This window comes from Watersipora subatra, chromosome 10 (assembly GCF_963576615.1).
Source record: "Watersipora subatra chromosome 10, tzWatSuba1.1, whole genome shotgun sequence".
NCBI classification, from domain to species: Eukaryota; Metazoa; Bryozoa; class Gymnolaemata; order Cheilostomatida; family Watersiporidae; genus Watersipora; species Watersipora subatra.
Window position 1 is genome coordinate 33,979,145 of NC_088717.1, and position 20,896 is coordinate 34,000,040.

The window sequence follows — 20,896 nt, forward strand, 5'->3', positions numbered from 1 at the left end:
AATCCATAATTTCCTAATTTTTTGTATTAGAGTGATTTCCTATAAATCATCCTTGAATATCAGTGAATTTGGTAAAAAGCTCATCTGTGGATGTACTGAACTTTGGTCAGCCGTAGCAAGAAAAATCCACAATTGAAGATGTTTGCATGTATTTCCAAGCTCCAATATTTATATGCCTGCTGTGCATACTCCTGCTCCAAGTTTAAACAATAATGGAGAGATAGTTAGTATAAATCTATTATTATTCTACTACTTATGACTTTATTACTCAAAATCTGTTGTAAGTTTCATGTGTCTCGGAGACTGGAGATACTCATCAGCCATCCAACATGGCTGCTATGAAGTGGTTTATTAGCCAATCAGCTGATATAAGACAATGATTACTACCATTACTGCCATCACTTCCTAATTAGTGTTGAGTTTACATTTTTCCACAAACGAATGTGCCAGGAAATAATTCGCGTTTTATCGTTGATGATTTTAAAATTAACACTATTTTAAACCAGTTGCTGGTTCCCTTTAACTTTCACCCTGATAACCTTACAATTTACAGTTCAAATCGTAACTACAATTACAGAATTTAATCACATCTTGAGAAGCCAATCAATCACTAACCTTCAAGATGAACATATGTAGGCATATTTGTTGAGACAAAAAGCAAAAATCTATGCAATATATTAGCGATTCCGGCATTTGAAAGACTATCTGTGTATGTCATTGGATAAATTAATTCTTTCTCAAAATATATTTACACCAGAAAATAAATAGTTTTATAAACAAACACCAGAGACCATCTACCAAATGAGAAGGGTCGTAAACATTCAACTAGAGATACTAGACTATAACACAATAACCACTAAACAAAAAAAACAACTTACACAATGCCTATAGATATATCTGCATCCATTATAAAATCTTTCCAGCAAAATATAAAAATACGGCTGCCAACTCATCAACAGTCTAGAAAAACAGAAAAGTCAGCAAACAAGAGTGAAACTGGTGGTACTAGGGGAATTATTATGACAGAACTTTGCCTACGCAATCCATCAGCTTACACGAATGGCAGAACAGGCAACATGGTCTAGATCAACTGGACCTGACACAGGCATGTACAATTTTCTGACTATGTCTCTGGTTAAACAAATAGTTTTTAGAGAAGTAGGGTTAGGCAACTCTCAATTTAACTTTCTTCAGCGATATGAACAAGCCTTGCACCCTTTTGAACAGTTGTACCAGCCTGGAAGGGCACCGTCTCCACCAGCCCGGCTCTTGGTGCTTTGATCACATACTATTAAAGCAAATACAAATAATCAGCATGACAATAGTATATGACAACAAGTATTTTTGAGACAAAGTGCACGAACCAGTCAGAAATGACAGCTCTGGAAAAAACCATCTGATGATTTCAGCTGTGCCCTAACTTATTATGTCTATAAACGCTCAGGAGATAACAACTGTTACACTAGAAGAGGCTAAAGAATGAGATGCTAAGTGGGAATGTTCAAAAATAGGACTTTAGCTGTATCCGGTTTAAGAGATGTGTCTCTATTTGATGTTTCTTTGACAAAGCCAAGAAAAAGCTATAAACTCTCCCAAACAGAGAAACATAACAGGAAACGAAATAGATTCATAGCCTCACCTCCATTTTCATAGCGATCATCACTAGCATAGGCTGGCCTTCCTCCACCCTTTCTCCTGGTTGAACGAAGACTTTGTCTACTACACCTGGCATTGGAGCCAGAGCATCAGAGGGTGTGGCTCCAGCCATATCAGAAGTTTGGTATTTAGGCAGGGGGACAGTCAGATGTACCAACCCATGCTACAATAAAGCCATCATCAAATAAGATTGGCATATGAATCAGAAAGGAATTCTATTAGACATAGAGAAAATGTGATTACCATATTAAGTAAGTGTGATGCTCTTTGTTTACCTCCAAAAATCCAACAGCGAAGGTGGTAGGGAGCACTATAATCAAGTATGCAGAAAAACTTCAAATTTGCCAAATTAGCTTATGCCTAAGGATAAATCAATATTTGTAATAAGATAAATCAATATATGTAATAAGAATAAATCAATATATGCAATAAGTATAAATCAATATATGCAATAAGGATAAATCAATATTTGTAATAGGATAAATCAATACATGTAATAAGAATAAATCAATATATGCAATAAGTATAAATCAATATATGCAATAAGTATAAATCAATATATGCAATAAGAATAAATCAATATATGCAACAAGAATAAATCAATATATGCAATAAGGATAAATCAATATTTGTAATAGGATAAATCAATACATGTAATAAGAATAAATCAATATATGCAATAAGGATAAATCAATATATGAGATAAGAATAAATGAACATACAGTAGACTCTCGAATAGCCTATACTTCTTATAACGCAAATTCCAGATAACGTAAAGAATTTATGTGAAGTTTTTGCTTCCTACTACATAAAAAATTCCATATAACGTAAAGTCTCAAGTCGGGCGAGCTCTGATATTCATTTGAATGTTACTCAATCTCGCCGCACTTTCGAGAGAAAAAACGACACCCGTATAAAACTGTATCTATTATATATACATACCTTTCACAAAAATCTAGTTCGTCGTGATAGATCGTCGTATGCGTCGACAAAACAGACAACAGCTGCTGCGCAAATGTTCATAAATACAAAAGCGATCAATTAGTGTAGATGTTACAGCATCGGTATAACAATCTGAATGTCACGAGTTGGAATAGCGTCGAAAGTTGTCTTTTATCCTAGCCTTGATCCCTGGATACAGTTAGACCATGAACAGGTAGCACCACTTTTTATAGTAAAATATTTTGTTGTTTGTCTTTATTGTAGACGCATAAAATATTTTTTATTAGTTTTACTTTGAAGAAAAGGCTTTGCTGTTTAGAAAAAACAAGCAAATTGTTGTAATTAAACTTCAAAGATGTGCGCTTCTGATCAACTTATTTTAAAATAACTACAATCATGGTCAATAAAACCTGTAAAATTGATCAAAAAAAGGAGAAAAGTTGTTGATGCAAACCAATAATGCTGCAGTTGCAGTACAGCCTAAAAATTAAAAGAGTCGAGTCAAAGTTAAGTTTTTCTTCTTTGCATGGCCGAAGGTGTAGGTTTGAAAAGATCTTTTAACAGATTAGGCAATTGACATGTATTGTGCTGTTCTTGTAACGTAAATTCCCTATAACGTAAACGTTCCTGGAACGGATTTTTTACTTTGTAGGAGCTCATCCACTCCAAGATATTTCCAAACACACCCCTTTGACATAGCCTGTCTTGACAAACTGTTGTTTTTGCGGAGTTGTCCTCCCGCTGAGCGGGCGAGCAACACAACAGCTTGTCACAAGATGTACTGCACCTGATGCATCAGCTGCACTGAACGGGAGATGTTTTTTTCCGTCTATGCGGCTTGGCTGCGATGTTATGGCGGTCGCTCCCTTGGTAATCAACGGATTTCGCGCAAAAGTTTATGTAGAAAAAAATCAGATTGCAACGTTTAACCAAAGACCAGTCTCTGTTGTGAACTTTAGTAGAAGTTAAGAATAAAATAAATTGAAAATAAAATCCATAAGAACAAATAAAACTGACTGATACAAAAATAGAAATAAAACTGACTGAGCGCACATATAACGACATGTTTAGTCGCTGTTGTTGCTTTGACAGTGCACAAATGAAAAACTCGATTTAACTCTTTTAATTTGTGAGCTGTACCATAACTGCACTATTACTAGTTTGCATCGAAATCTGTGATTGCGGGGATTCTATAACAAGCTGATGGAAAATGCCCATTTTCGTCGTTCATTTACAACCATTTGCTTATTTTTTTAAACAACAAAGTCTATTCTGCAAGGTGAAACCGATAACAAATATTTTGTATGACCACAATAAGGCAAACAACAAAATATTTTTACTATAAAAAGCGGTTCTATCTGTTCGTCTTTTATCTGAATGCAGGGGATCAAGGTAATAAAAAACCCTTTCAACTATACTCCAACTCGTGTCATTCATATTGGGAGACCGACGGTGTAACACCAGCACGAATCTATCGCCTTAAAGTATTTATAAACACTTGCCCAGCTATCCTATGCTTTGATTTGTCGACACATTTGATGATCTATTCCGATGAACTAGAATGTCACGGAAGTGATACACTATATACGCAATAGATATAACGCTATGCGTACATCGTTTTTTCTTCCGCAAGTGCGGAGAGATAAACTAACTTTTCATTCAATTTTGAAAACCCATCTGACTTGACACTTAACGTTATATGTTTTCTTTTCCATAGTATGAAGCAAAAACTTCCCATAAATTTTTTGCATTATCAGAAATTTAGATTATAGGAGCGTCTACTGTATATACATTTTTAGTTTTCTCTCAACTCATTTTTTGAATAGCTTGCCTCGGCCTTGAAGTGGCCAATTAAGAACAATTATGTTATAAAAAATACTGGGCAGCAGTGTTTAGCGATGAATCGAGAAGGCTGCTCTTATCTACTGTCAACAAACCCAGCGTGTATGGTGTACATAATCGGTACAAACAACTAACACAATTCCCTAGACCTTGAGTATGGCATCAGAAGGTATTATAAAACGTACCACAATCCTTTGATGAAGTGACTTTAACTTCACGATGCAATGTTTGTTAAATTATTTCTACTTTTGCCCTGAATAAATTATTCCTTATTTGAAACACAAAATGCATGGATTAAGTTGAAATACCTTTTCATAAGTATGAATTGCACTCTTTGATATAAACAGATGAAAGAATTGGCTAATGATCGGAGTTGCAGATTGAAATCCTAATTTTGTGAATAAGGAGTAAATGAGGAGTTGTTTTCTCATCATTATTAATTACAAAGCCTCTTCTCATTCCTTGTCAACTTAATAAGGATATGAACGCTAGTAAGTTTTAAATACCATCAACAAGATACAAATTCATGAATTACCATATGAAACGATTATCTGAGAGGCGTTGCTTTGTGCTAAAAGCTAAAGAAATCGCGCCTCCTTGGAAAAGAATAAAAGTTGGACAAACCAGCCAACAACGGCTTGACGTTCGGAAGGGCACAATAAAAATTTATTTGATCCTGATATCGTTAGTGATCTTTTGTCTGATCGGAATAAAAATAATTCGGATGATAGAAGTGATGTAAACTTTTTGGACTTCAAATATTCTTGGAATATGCAGAGAAAAACGATTGTTATGGTAGCTTGCACGGCTACGTTATAGCGTTGGACTCTACCGAAAGGAATGCTTTCAAGCATTTCATACAGGGACAGTTGTACATGGTTGTAGTTTTTTGTAGTAGTAAATATGTAAATGAATGTTTGTGTATAAAATATCTTGTTCATAGAAATAAATTTCAGTTTGAGCTATGCCTGTTCATAAATTACCGATTTTATTGAATTTTAAAAAATAAATTACATGACTTTCGGGTGCTTTTGCGGGGCTTTAACCCAGCCAAAGGGTGAAATACGAATTAGGCATGTTATCTACCTCCCGAAGCTATATTCCATGAGCGACTGCTTCACTTTATAGCCAGATAGCGCTTGGGGACATTCTTGAGGGTTTACAATGAAAAACTATAAATATGTTTTTAAATAATTTGCTTGTGAAAAAAATTGTCTACATTTTTTTAATGACGATTTAACTCTTTGAACCCTAATGGAAATTATTCCAGTGAGTCACAGTGCAGTGTTGCGTAAGGTGTGTCAGAAACTTTAGCTGCCAGAATGCCAGCATTTACATGGCCCTATTTCCAAAGGCTATTTCTAAGTAACAGGATAAACCAATCAAATTAATTCTTGCACAAAATGTTAGACCAGAGATTTCACTTCCATTTGTAGAAGTTTTTAAATATCTTTATCTACTTCCTTCATTATAATAACAAATTTTATTAGAATGATATCGCGAAAAAATATATACGACTCGTTCGTTGGTTGGTAGGTCATGGATGATGGTGAGGCAAATAAACAATTTTATGATACTAACTATACTTTTCCAGTTTATTCTGAGTCATGAATTGATGATGAATGTGTGCTTGATGAATATGATGCTACTGTAAATATTTTTCTGAGTTTCTTGAAATCATACAAATTTTTATAGTTTTAGCCTAAATAATGGGGGAAAAACCATTTTTTTCTGTTTGATGACATTTGCTGTGGGTTGTCCGACTTTTTTCCTAGTGTTTTACCAAATATGATTGTATTATGTCAACATTTAGATACATTTGATAAAAGTTTAAAAACTTCGGACCGTTGCACAAATTGCCCAGTGTTACTGACACACATTGACAGGAATGGCCAGTGTTACTGACACACATTGACAGGAATAGCCAGTGTTACTGACACACATTGATAGGAATGGCCAGGGTTACTGACACACATTGACAGGAATGGCGAGTGTTACTGACACACATTGACAGGAATGGCCAGTGTTACTGACACACATTGACAGGAATGGCCAGGGTTACTGACACACATTGACAGGAATGGTTAGGGTTACTGACACACATTGACAAGGAATGGCCAGGGTTACTGACATACATTGACAGGAATGGCCAGGGTTACTGACATACATTGAGAGGAATGGCCAGGGTTACTGACACACATTGCCAGGAATGGCCAGTGTTAGTGACACACATTGACAGGAATGGCCAGTGTTACTGACACACATTGCCAGGAATGGCCAGTGTTACTGACACGCATTGACAGGAATGGCCAGGGTTACTGACATACATTGACAGGAATGGCCAGTGTAACTGACACTCATTGACAGGAATGGCCAGGGTTCAAAGAGTTAAAAGATAGAATGAGGAATGACACAAAAACTATAATGATGCTGGGGAGCAAAAAAAGGCTGGAATTGGACCCACTCACTGCTAAGCATGATCGGCGACTCAGATATTTTGGTCAGTGAAAGTTAACTGAAAATAAAACCACTTTTAGTCAATAAATGCAGATTTCTACTCTATCCCTCGATCAATAAACACTGGTTGTCTTAAAACTGTACTTACCTCTGTAAATAAGTAGACATTATTATCCATAACAACTGCATCACATTTGAGTACCCGTCCGTTGGACTCCACCACGGCAGTGCTCCTTCCGGTGTTCTCACACTTGATCATCTTTCCTTCAATTCTTGACAGCACATCACCCTCTGATATGCTCAATGAACCATCTCCATGAGAGACAGCTCGCAATTTCCTATCTAAAAAAGTGAGATGAAATGTCTTAAAGATACACAAACACTAAACAGAATGACGAAGTCGAAGTAGCCTAAACGAAACAGAGCAATAAATGTAGAATAAAAAAAACATATTTGCCTGCCAGTTTAAAATATTTGTTATCTCTAACTCGAGCTGTAAAAGTCATATGTCTTATTCGAAATTACACGAGGGTTCGGTTTCCAAAAATTAAACCAATGTTATTCCGATTACAAATTCACACTGTATTATATATTAAATATTGGTTTTGAGTTATTTTTACATTAAAAAATGTTTTAAATTATCCAAAAAGACATAAATTAGCAAAATAAATAAAATGAGCATTTTACAACCTCACCTAAAATCTACACCATCATTATCATACTCAAGACAACCAATCAATCACTAAAGGGCTACAAGGATAAATAATTCAACCATAACACAATAATCACATCAAAGATATGCGTTCATTTTCTGTTCAGTCAATTTATTGATACCAGCGGGTCTGATGAAAATTGTCATTTCTTTGTTATTATCAAGAACATCACGGTTCCCTATTTTGTAGCATGCAATAGGGTTTAATCATTCTTGCTTAAACCTCTAATCTAGTTCAAATAGAAAGCCTTAATATCCGGGGAAGTAAATTTTAGGCGCCTAAGATGCCAACTGACCCAGCTGAGGGAGCATGTAACTAAATCGGAAAGATAGCACTGTCTATGGTACACAAACACTGCTTTGACTGACACAGATGAAGGTCTCTCGTGGCTAAGCTTTTAAATACGGTTGAACAGTAAAGAAAATACGTGATAATTCCAGTGAGATATGTGGGACAAGGAGAGAACAGAGCAGGCAGAATGAAAGGGGCGGGATGCAGGGAATAGGAAAAGGGAACAAGGAGGAATGAATAGGTGCAAGAGCAGTGGTGAGGGGCACAAGTGGACTAAGTGGCGGTAAGGGCCGCATGTTGAAGGGCGGACGAGACAGTATACACAACATAACATATAGTAGCTATTTAAACGGTTGCAACTGAAAATCGTCACGACTTTTCAAACTCCAACAAGGATAATTTTTGTTTTATAAATCCGCATCAGTGAAATCATTTATGCTGGTTGATGCCATTTTAGGGTAAGTTTAATAAACCATTGTCAAGACAGCCCATTTATAACAATTGATCATAAGGAACCAGTTCTAATATTTATGTTATCAATAAGACTTCAGCACTTCCATCATCATATTTCTCAAAAAAGTGGTGTGTTTGAGGTCTTATACAAATCCTAAAAGAATTTCAAAAACACACAAACAGGTTTCTAACTTGATACTTTAGTTACTAAATGCTAGAATTTGGATGCATAATCAAAAACTCGCTTTTAAAAATGCCCACCTTATAATGGCATCTGAAAACTTCGGTGGAAAGAAATTTGAAGGCATGAGAAATGTTCAATGTGACTAATATTACTTTGAGAAAAAGTAAATTTCTAACGGTTAGCCTTTTCCTGTGAAAAGGTGCGTATTCATCTTATTCACAGGAAAAAAAACAACCCAGTTTGGGTGATATAGCAATCTCTTGTAAACAACAGTTTGTATGTTTTAAATTTTCGGAGGTGCATGATTTCTTCTATAGAGTTCCCTGCCTAGTCAGGTTTTGTATATATATTTACAAATCACAACTCGCAGGATTCATCGAATCTGGCAAAGAAAACATGTCAGCTTAAAACATCACTTTATGATCTCAAAGAGTCCTTTAAATGCTGGCAGGAAGCATTAGATTGATATTTCAAATCTTTCAATTTTACCTAGTCAACTACTGATAGATGAGTATATATCAGCTAGACAAACATGTAGATAATAATAACATGCATGAGCATTGATGATCTGAACACTGTTTCAGAATCTGAGCAATGGCTGAAAGAAGTTAAGCAGGTACTCTTTTGATGTTTCACAAAAATCCGTCTATAAGAAACACACCATTGGCTTGGTGTGGTTACTGAAAGAGGACACAACTCCCTACAACTAAACCAAAAATGATTCACCCAGCAGCTATACCAGAAATTCAATACGGAACAAGTGCGTGTTATGTTAAGCTAATTTGTGATGATCTTGGCTTATATATCAATCGATCATCGATATTTTATGCTGCCAGGTCGATTATATGGACATCACTGAAGCAGTGGGATTGTTAGCTATGTCCAATGTGTGTACCGCTAGAACGCATGACTGCTGTGAAATGAATCATTTACTATCTGAAGGGCAACCTGGTTGCTGATCGGGTTGTGTAAACCGATGATGGCATACACAACTGCAGGCTGTGCTAGCATGCGGACAGACATCCCAAGTCTAGAGAGGTGTTTTTGAATGCTGGCAGAACCGACAAGCTAGTGCAGCAAGCTTTAAATCTTCATCGCATTCTGCCCAACATATTCTGCGTATACTTCTGTTCGATGGGATTAGTGAACGCACAGGGCTGCGACAGCTGCTGAAAGATGTTGGACATAAAAACTCAACCCGTTCTACTATATCAAGACTTCACCGATTAGAGCTGTTGGTCAACGAAGGTATAAGGGTCAATTGTTAAAACTACGAAAGCGTATTTGTTGTCGAAAAATCTAATTTCAGACTTTTTTATAACGAAAAAACATGATACATTTGTACGTACTGCGCTGCAATTTTCAACAAGAAATGATCACAAATTATAAATTAACAACAGCTTTCGTTCTACGGTATCACTTTACACATCATTCATCACTTTCCGATTATCAATAGAATGACTTTCCAAAAACATATTGTTTTCATATATTCTGAATATGCCCATTTCTCATTATATTGTGTGCATTTCTGTTTCATTCATAAAAAGAGGGTACGATATTGCCTTTATCAGTCATAGGGGTTTCGGCTATAAAAAACTAACAGGGAATCGCTGCACTATACGTATCAGCGATCAGTCGCTGTACTATACACATCAATGGTGAATCGCTGTACTATACATATCAACGATCAATCGCTGTACTATACTCACCAATGATCAATCGCTGTACAACATGCATCAACGATCAATTGCTGTACTATACGCACCAACGATCAATCACTGTACTATACGTATCAGCGATCAATCGCTGCACTATACGTATCAGCGATCAATCGCTGCACTATACGTATCAGCAATCAATCGCTGTACTATACGCATCATTCACTATGTTTCCATGATGCGCAGTGCTTCGGAGTTGCGCTATCTCCGAATCATGGAAACGGCGTCTTCGCACTGAAATCACTGCGCACTGATCAGTGCAAAGCCAGTGCAAATTCCGAGCAAGGAAACAGCGACTGCGCAGTGGCTGCGCATAGCTCTCATGCCGTGGAGACGGATTCTTCGAGGGCCATAAACTAGTACAAAGGTTGTCCTGCTAATCTTGTTTTTTTTTATTCTTCCGATCTTCTTTCACCTAAATTTAATTATAGTCTGCATTCACGAGGATGATGAGGTGGTTACTTTCCTGGACTTTGTTATCGATGCCAACACTTCGAAAAATAGGTGGCAAGTCCTAAATTAACGTTTAAATAATATATTACCTAAAAATACTTATTAAAAATATATTACTTTGTAAAAAGTGTGTTAAGGTTTGTAAAACCTTGTGAATGTGTATTGTAAATACAAGTATAATGACGACAGAATCATAAAAAGACCGTTTATGATGTTCGGTATCCGCGATCGATTCTATTTCTCCATCAGGCGATTCGATTTATACAATTTCTCTTCTCTGGCTAATTTGCTGAAAACCACTGCGCAGCATGGAAACGTGCAATCCCCTCGACTTCGGAGGGGGCTGCTTCGCAGTACTGCGCACCATGAAAACATAGTGAATGGTCAATCGCTGTACTACACGCATCAACGATCAACCGCTGCACTAAACGCACCAACAACCAATCCGCCACAGCAACAGCTCATAAGAATAAAACCAGTAAACGGACTAACTTCATATCCGTAAAATATATTGTTTGTGAAGCCATAGAGAATGAAGATGTCCATACTGAGTTCTGTCCATCCACTGACAACATCGCGGATTTAGTAATGAAACCAATACCTAATGACATATTCACTATGTACTGACATGAGCTATGCGTAGGTTACGATTACAGTCTGACCGACACAACCTACAGTAGGTTTAGAGACAACATAGTTTTTCTGTTCCTAGTTCATGACCACTTTACAGTTTTAAACTTTAAATCATAAACTGAGTGGGAGTATTGTAACTAACTATGTGTAAGTTTTAACCCTTTGACAGGAGTAGCGACATTGGTTTCACCGCTCACTCTCCCATAAGCAGAACTTCATTTATATCACTTGCATGAGTATTTTGTTAAATCAGTTTTTCATATACAGTAAATAACCCATTCCAGGAACGTTTAAAGGTTACAGGGAATTCACACTATACGAACCGTAAAATACATGCAAATTGCCTTATCCATTCCAAGATATTTCCAAATGTACCTCGTTGACCATACAAAAAAGAAAAACTACACTTAACTTTTCAATGGGCTCGCATCGACAAGTTTTCTCCGTTTCCTGATTATATCTACTGGTTTTATAGACCATGATTGCAGTAATTTTACAAGAAGTTGATGGGGAGTGCATATCCATAGTTTATCAAACCAATCAACATCCACGTACAATGATTTGTTTAGTTTTTCTAGACAGCAACATCTATTCGACAAAGTAAAACTAATAACAAGTATTTTATGTTTTTTACTGCAAAATGAAAAGTGTCTACCTGTTCGACGTCTATCTCTATCCAAAGATCAAGGTTAGGATGAAATAGCTATTGATGAAACTCTAACTCGTGACATTCAGATCGCTAGAAAGGCTGTAACGCCTGCACCAATCAGTTGCCTCTGAGTATTTATGAACAATTACGCGGCTACATATTCTCCCTTTTTGTGGACACATCTGAATATCTACCACAAAGAACTAAATTGTCATGGAAGTTGTGTATATAATAGATATAATACTATACATTTGTCATTTTCTTTCAAAAGTGCAGCGAGATATGTTACCATTCAAATCGCATTTGAGAACTTGCCATGACCTGACACTTTGCTATCTGGAATCGAATTTATAGGAGGTATACCTACCTTATAGGAGCATTTACTGAACATCGAAGCTTCAGACCAAGTCAAACGAAAAACCCTTTGGGTAAAATAAATTAAACTGACAGAATTTTTACTTACCTCAATCGTGTTACTTTTAAAGTGTTAAAAATAGAAACAAACAATTTATCGCATGGCGATATACATTTTGCCTGTGTCAGAGTTTTTGGAGATTAGTTTTTCATACACGTCGAAGCATCAGATCGAATCAAACAAGAGATTATTTTGTCAGCACAAATTATACTGATGAAACTCTTGATTAACTCAATCATTTTATTTTCAAAATTTTGAAGAAAAACCGAAAAACTCTGAAGTTGGGCATGCAATAAAAATATGCCATAAAAATGGCTTCCAAGCGCTAGTACTTCATACGCCGCGGCTGTAAAGACTTCTGATCTTTCATCAAAATGTTTTAGGGCTTCAGATCAGGATGTGAACTAGCTTATGGACAAACTGTCTTAGTTTAAGACAGTGGATGTATTTAGGCTCAAATGATTTCAATTCAGACTGTACTTATGATTATTCTAACAAGCGATATTTATGACAAGTTAGTCACTATTATCAAGGCAACCACAACAATTAGTAAGCCATAATGATGCTGTTAACACCTCATTGCAGCGACTCAAAATTAATAATAATAATTTAAATACTGATATGCGTCTAGTCATTAATAATCTTAGAAGTGAACCTTAGTAAGATGCAGACATTGATGACGCGCTAGGGCTGAGTAGCCTTATGTTGGAAAGTAATATATATATTTGAAATTGTGGTGAAACCCATTGCATCCCTGAAAAGTTCATATATTTAAATCCAATCAAGTCATTATTAGTATGATTTTTGCAGAGAATTTTCTACTGATCATTTTTATATATCTATGTACCTGTGTCTGTTCGTCTGACCAGTTATAGCGATAAAGTTTCAGAAATGCAAAATGTGCTTCGTATTGGATTTGAACTTTATACCTCTAGTTTTGGAAGAATTAGCTTGCCGATTAAACCACACAAACTACTTGCAATACAACGGATTATTAGTCATTATATCAGTTAAAATACTCGTGCTAAAGGAAATTTCTTATTGGTTATTACTAGCATGATTGATCATTAACGATTAGTAAGTTGGCTTCAAACACAGCTATTGTTATAGTAAATACTTAGCCTACTAGTTTGCTAACTTACCAGGTAAGTTACTCAAATTCAGTGAGTAATTATTTTATTACCCATGCAACACCGGGCATGCAGCTCGTAGTTCATAAAGATTAAACATACGGTTTTTGAGTTATGAATAGATTAGTGAACGTAAAACATGATGTCCCCCTTTCTTTGAATCTAATTTGCCTCAGAAGGAAAAACTCTGATAACAAACTTGCAAAAGGGTTAAATTTTCGGAGCTGCATCCTTTACTTTTCAGATTTGCCTATTCATGTTTATTCGTATGTACCCCTATATGTAGTCAACGATGCATTTCTCCTCCCTTTTTCATATTTGTAGACCAAGCTTGTATGTACTAAATAAGCCTAAAAAATTAGAGAGTTTGTAAAGACTGTTTTTCACAGAAAAACAGCCTTTACAAATTGCTCTAAGACTTTGGACGATATTAAGCTGAACTTGAAGGTTAGAAAAGATTTAGCTTTGAAAACATACAAAATATTTTCAATGCCTGAGCCTAGCCTAAACCCACATTATAATTACTAACAATTTTGTTATCTTCATATCAGATATTTGGAGTGTTTCCATAGACTGCGCTTAAACAAGTGCTAGAATGAATAGAGAACTACTGCTTGAGAATAGCAAACAGGAGTGTAATGGGCAGACAATTGCTAACTGACGATAGACACTGCAAAGCACCTGTAGAATCGTGTTGAAGGGTGATAATCTCTTCCTTGTTATGGTTGAACCTGGCACTGGCTAGTGAACTAAATGCTTCTGTGTTATTGGGTGAGCCGATCCTTCTGTTTGATAAGAGACAGGTGACAGCCAAAAGCAGTTCCTCATGCGTAACGTCCCTATAGTATGACAGGAATAATGCAACGTTATGATAAACAACGCAGAGGGAAAGGGGGAAGCCTTGGTAGCAAATATTTAGCACGATGATAGAAGAGTTACAGAAAAAGTGATAAGAAGGAAGAAATGTGACTATGAAGACAGCTGTCAGGTAAAAAACCGACAAAAAGAACAGTTCAAAAATGAAATCCCAACAAGTATGACACAGCAATAAAATAAACACGCCTAGACACAGAGAGCAGTCCAGTGTTATTCCAACAAAATAATTATAATAATAATAATAAAATACTGTATCTCAAGAGTCCTCACGATCTGACCAAAATAGTCAACAAATAAAGGTAAGACCGATGTACCTAGTTTCTACCTAACAAAGCCAAAGACAGTGGATGAAAAACTGTTTTGAGTTTTCGATGGAAATTTAAAAACTAGTCTAACAGGCTGGCAATAGAAGTGAAAACAATGTATTGCTATTATTATATTTATAGTTATTTGCAGATGCAGATGACTGACGTTTGCTAAGAACCAAAGAAGAAACAACCATCTTGTGCTTTCTATTAAAATGAACTATAACTAGGCTGAGGTACAAGGTTGCGGCATAGACTCATTCAGAGTAACACCGCAATAGCCTAATATTCCCATTGATTAGGTTAATTATTACATCGGTACAACTTGAATGATGATGAGGCCAAGATCAATAATATTTCTTCAACTAAAAGGGGTTGTCTTTTCACAAGAAAAAAATAATCAGCAATATGAGTATTTCCTGAATGTAGAACGTCTAGACTTCAGCCAAGACAGCCGGAGCTACAAAGCATCGGGTATCAACTAATAGTATCTTTGATACTATAACCATATGAAATACCTCGCCAAACAATTGATCCGAGTCAACCCAGTCTCTGCTAACAGATTTGCCAATCAATCACTATAAATATACTTGTAAAATGTAAACACATATTACAACAGAACAGACAAAATAAAGCAGTAGCATTTAACCACTACAATATGTTTGACTGCGATTATCTTTCAATTGATGAGAAACCATCGTCCTTAACACCGTCGTTAATCTTGATGATAAACGATAAGAAATCAATGACTTGTTTATATAAACCTTGATTAGGGCGTTCTTAACATGTGTTGGCAACAGTTTGGCACTTGGAGCACAAATACCCGCAAACTATTAAACAGAAAACTTAGAGTTATCCTATCTTTTGTTCTTACCAAATTAGAAAAAAAGTAGATCGCGTATTAGATGATATTCTACTGAAGTTTCTCAAGTACAAAATATCACTTGTGCTCATAAATATTATATTAATCATCTGGTGTGAGCACTTGAAAATTAGCTTGTTTGCTACAAAACAAAAGTACCTTCTGCAATAAACATACACAACATGATAACACCAGACAGATCAAATCACCACAGTACTATTAGGGTTAACAATGTATTGCACAGAGCTACAGAAGTAAGGTTTAACTTTTTGTATACAATAAAGAGTTACAATGGTTTCAGGCCAAACTGGCACAGCCCGAATTAAACTACCAGAGCAGAAGTGACTTCATGCACGGCTGCTATGTTGCAATGTGAATGAATGCTAAGTGAGCTAATTACAGGGTCAACTTGTAAAAAGAAGAAGACCTTGGTGTCAGTCAGCGAGCTAGAATAACTACTGTATTGTATGCTTCAAACCAGACTTCTAAGGAAATAGACTAGCCAGCATCGACATTATTTATATCTGTTTGGCAGCAATTAATTAGACTAAAGCACTGACTTCTTCGGAAAGAGTGAGTCATTGTGTTGAGGAATGAATGATGTGTGCACATTCCCTAGCTGAAACTCTGGGTGTTTGGCAAGACTCAGCATAAAATTGATGTTGGTATTCAGGCCTATAATCTAGAAATACAATGTCACTGTCTTACATAACAGAGCTGTATAGATACTGTATAACATAACAGAGCTGTATGGATACTGTCTTACGTAACAGAACTGTATCGATACTGTATAACACACTAGAGCTGTATGGATACTGTATAACATAACAGAGCTGTATGGGTACTGTATGACATACCAGAGCTGTATGGATACTGTATAATATACCAGAGCTGTATGGATACTGTATAACATAACAGAGCTGTATGGATACAGTAACAATAGAAAACCAATGCACAATTTTGTTTACATTTCAAAACTTCATAGCTAACACTATCAAGAAGAATATTCAAACTTATAATTAAATATCGTAATCTCATAAGAATCGTTAGAAAAAAATATCATCGTCATTTCCTTTACTGAAATGAAACGATTTCAGTACTCCCACGCTAATTACAGAAACTTTCGACAATGCTATAGACTGGTGAAATGTGCACGTTTTTTTTTTAAATGCGCACGACTTAATCGTTCTATGCCCTGTCGCTCGGCGTTTCAATTTCCGGTCTTAACTTTTATTTAACTAAGCTTTTCAAGCATTTTGTGACGATTTTCGTCATAATAAATCTATTTGTGTTTAATCCGATCAAATGGGTAAGTTTTAAGAGAATTTCGATAATTTACAAAGACTTGGTAACATATTTAAATAGGCCTATATGTGTTTTGTATCGTTATTATACTTTAACTAATCTACAAAACGATGGTTAAATTTGTTGATGAAATTTTTATACAAGGGCTCATCTCATTGTTGATGAATAATTTTCGTAAGTTGTGTGCACATGCATTTATCATAAAAACTCCCAAACTTCGCATTCGCTCATTTGGTCGGGAGACAATGAATTCAAGGAAACTGCTGGCAGTCCTAACTGCTTGCAATAGTATGGTTTGAGTAAATCACTCACAAATAATAAAAGTTCAAACAAAGTAAAGTCAGAAGATTAAGCTGTAGACAAGATCTAATAGCTTTTACGCGGGATGCCGAGATAGCTTACTCAGTGTTAAAAGACACTGAAAAAACATAAAATTAGCAAGAAACTTTATCAACTTGTGCAAATCAACTAATAATTTTCCTATCACACTTGAAAAAACTTTAGAAACACATTTTCTTATTTTAAATGATTTTCATTTATTAATTAAGAGCTGCATAAGCATAGTAAAAAGGCTTCTTTTTGTAAAAATGATAAACCAAATTGCCAACAGATATCACATTTGTATCAAAGTTTGCTATGTATTAAAAAAACATGTCCCTACTGGTTAGTTTTCTTTGAATCAAATTTTAGTAAACCGAATTGCATTGAGCAGAGTTACTATTATTCATCATGAAATTAGAGGATTTAGGGTGGTTTATTTTCAAATTATAATAAAACAACAATCAAGCAATTTGTATCAACAAAGCAACAAAAACTCGGAATAAACAACTGACTACTAAACTCAGTTTATTGGCAGTTTTACATGTTTCTACGATGGAGCAACCAGAGTTGTTTATTTGGTTTAAAAAATAAATTGATCTGTTTCAATTCTTTTCAACAAATTAAGTACTCAAATCTCGATTCCTTTTCATTATAATTGTGTAAGAATCGAGTCAATTCAGAAATTACTCAATTTTCTAGCTATTCACACTACAATGATTTACAAAGATAGATACAAAGATTTTATGGCTTTTTGGTTGGAATTAGGCCATACATACTTTTTAGGCATACACTCATTGTTTTAGTTGTGAAAGCAGCATTTCTGTTATATAACTTCATTTTTGCAACTTGAACAAAACACAGACACAAACTATCTAATAATGAAACACAATACAATGCTACTAAACATTTTACCTTTGAACTAAATGTTAGTTTCGTTGGGTTCAGTTGAGCTTTCTCAGGTAATTGAAATATTACAGAGGCTTTTTAGAACACCTGTTAAAGTTTGCAAGGTAGCCATATACAAAATTTAAATGTGTAGGTTTACTTCCGGAGTTAAAGATTCTGATTGGTTAATTTTAGTAACTTGTTAAAAGTTTTAATAGCATTTTCATAGGCCTCATTATATCTCTAATTCACACATAATTAGTTTATGATCCGATTCAAGGAAATCTTTTCAGTATATCTCCCAATCACCAACAATTATTTTAAAATTCTATTCAAGATAATACTCTGATAAATATAGTTTATTGCTTTAAATATGCAGGAAGACTGACAACAAAATGAAGATAAAACTGAAAAAAGATGAAGACTAAAGACAAGAAAAACATAAAAAATTAAATTCTGCCCCCGTCTATATCATCAGCAAGCAGTTGTTTCTATTTGCAATTATTAAGTCTATTAAAACTAAAAAAAGATTTCTATCAAGTAAAATATTTTTTGGCAAAGTTTAAACCCTGTTTTGGTGGATTAACATACTGTTTATAAAAATGCTGCCAGAGTTGCTGTGACAGCATTGTGAAAAGTTGCAATTGTTTCAACTAATATCTTAACTTGTTAAATTTCATTTAGGAAAATTTCTCAGAACTAGTTCTATTCGTGTGATCGACGTCTGAATAATATCCTACCACTTTTCTGATTCAGAAGTAACTCAACCAACAAAAAGAAACCATTTTAATACTAATTAAAGATTAGTTAACTTTCAAAATATTTCCTTATTGTAGGTTTATTTGGTAACATAGCTATATTTATAACTTTGGCTATAGTGCAGCCCATTTTTTTCAATATTCACTTACTAAAATACATGTAAGTATGGTTCATGAAAACTTACATCAATCCTTACATTAGTTTCCATTGTTAAAAAGTTTTTGAAATAATAATTTCAAATCTCATTGTTGAATTTATTAAAAGAGCGTCTCACTGAAAAAACATTATATAGTTGTTGTATGATCAATGGCTACAGTATGGTAACTGATGGCTAGCACATATAATTAAATTGTTTGAAAGGCATCTGCTTTGCGCAAGCTTTTGTCAAATAACTTACTTGTTTAGTTAAGTAGGTAGATTGTATCTACTTGTTTTTCAGTAGTGATTTCTACTCATTTACTCATCAGTGATTGAGTATATTTCTATAAATAATCTTTATAAACATGTTGCAGTTACAACATTTAAATGAAATTGTCAGAAAACTCCTAAATATTTTGTTATTTTCATCTATTGTTTTATTTATTTCAATAAAGATTTATGTACTCTTAAAAAACTGAGAGCTCTCAAAAACTATTTTATTCTAAAAGATAAACTCAGGTGCAATTGTTTTTTATGGTTTCCTATGGTATTTGTGGTTAATTTTCAGTCTTAGTTTTATATTGTGAGCAAAAAAGAGAGTAGAATTCTGACAGCTATACAATCTTACTACAGTCAACACCCACATTTTTAATTTTTTAAAACACAGTTTGGAGACTCCTAACTTGATTAGATACCTTTTAGAATTTTTATAAACATTAGATAAATTATAATGTAAAATGTTACCATAGATAATCACTAAACTTCTGTTTGTTGGTACAAAATTCAATTAAAATAGTCTAATTCCTAGAAATTTTGCTATATTTTTTAATACTTATCATGTGAACCTATATATTGCAAAAATCATTCATTGTTTAAAGAATAAACTTGCAATCACATTGTCAGTGGTGGTTTTTGTCTAATTTACTGACTGACTATCATATTGTGAGCACAAGAAGAGGGTGACAACTTGACAACTATACATAAAAGCATCCACACAACACAGTTTTGTCTAAGCTAATGAAACATAGTTTGGAGAATCTTAACTCAATTGGGCAAACTTTAAACCATAAAAACTTTGAACCACAAAAAATTTTGAATCGTGAAAAATTTTACTAGGTAATAGCTGTTAACAAGCTATTTACTGTTATATAATATATTAAGCAGTCTAAATGATCTAGAGTTCATCTTGATAAAGTATCTTTAGCAGATAACAACAAGATAGCCAACACAATCATTAGCGTTCCTTAAATTATTCTGTAACTATGTAATGTTTGTTTGCGCAATTCTACAACTCATCTTGTTTACTTCCTCATATTTTTAGCCCGGTAAATTTCCATTCACAAAAGCCTGGAGTGTCACAAGGCAAATCCTGTTTATTAGATATTGCCTCAAAGGATAAAAAGATGATAACATATTATATATTATTATACATACTTATCACCTAGCATGTGACTGCTTTGATCTGTTTAGAAAAAAGCAAGACTTAACGAAACGTTCAAACTATTTTAAACATCTTGGCTCTTTATTATGTTCAGGATTCTGTGAATATATTGAAAGTAAGCCAATTTCTACAACCTGCAGTGGGTGGACAGAAGTTTTAGTTTATTTAGTATTATCTATATTTGAATTAACTTCGAAGCAAAATATTGTCCCACTTTATATGCAATATTAATGTTAAATATGTGTTTCAATAGCTCAGATAAAACATGTGCTGGAAACCATAGCTATTCAGTAGAAGTAGTAGATAGTGTCAATTACCATTGTCAGAGTTGTGATGTATTTGAAAAATTATGTATAAATACATTCCATGTAGGTAAGGATTAAATGTGTATGCATACATTTTAAAATAGCATCAGTTTTCAAGCTAATGATATCAGGATACCCTAGTTACGCAGTTTGCAGTATGATA

General features: G+C 34.6%; 1 protein-coding gene across 1 annotated transcript; it reads right to left on the reverse strand.

Moving 5' to 3' along the window:
* Positions 1–1,180: 1,180 nt before the first annotated feature.
* Positions 1,181–19,057, reverse strand: LOC137406991 (methylcrotonoyl-CoA carboxylase subunit alpha, mitochondrial-like). Its single transcript, XM_068093591.1, has 6 exons — positions 19,034–19,057; positions 16,140–16,261; positions 14,218–14,375; positions 7,046–7,239; positions 1,640–1,819; positions 1,181–1,288 (listed from the first exon to the last, which is right to left on the reverse strand). Exons 1-6 carry the CDS (start codon positions 19,055–19,057, stop codon positions 1,181–1,183), a joined length of 786 nt encoding a protein of 261 aa, XP_067949692.1.
* Positions 19,058–20,896: the final 1,839 nt, after the last annotated feature.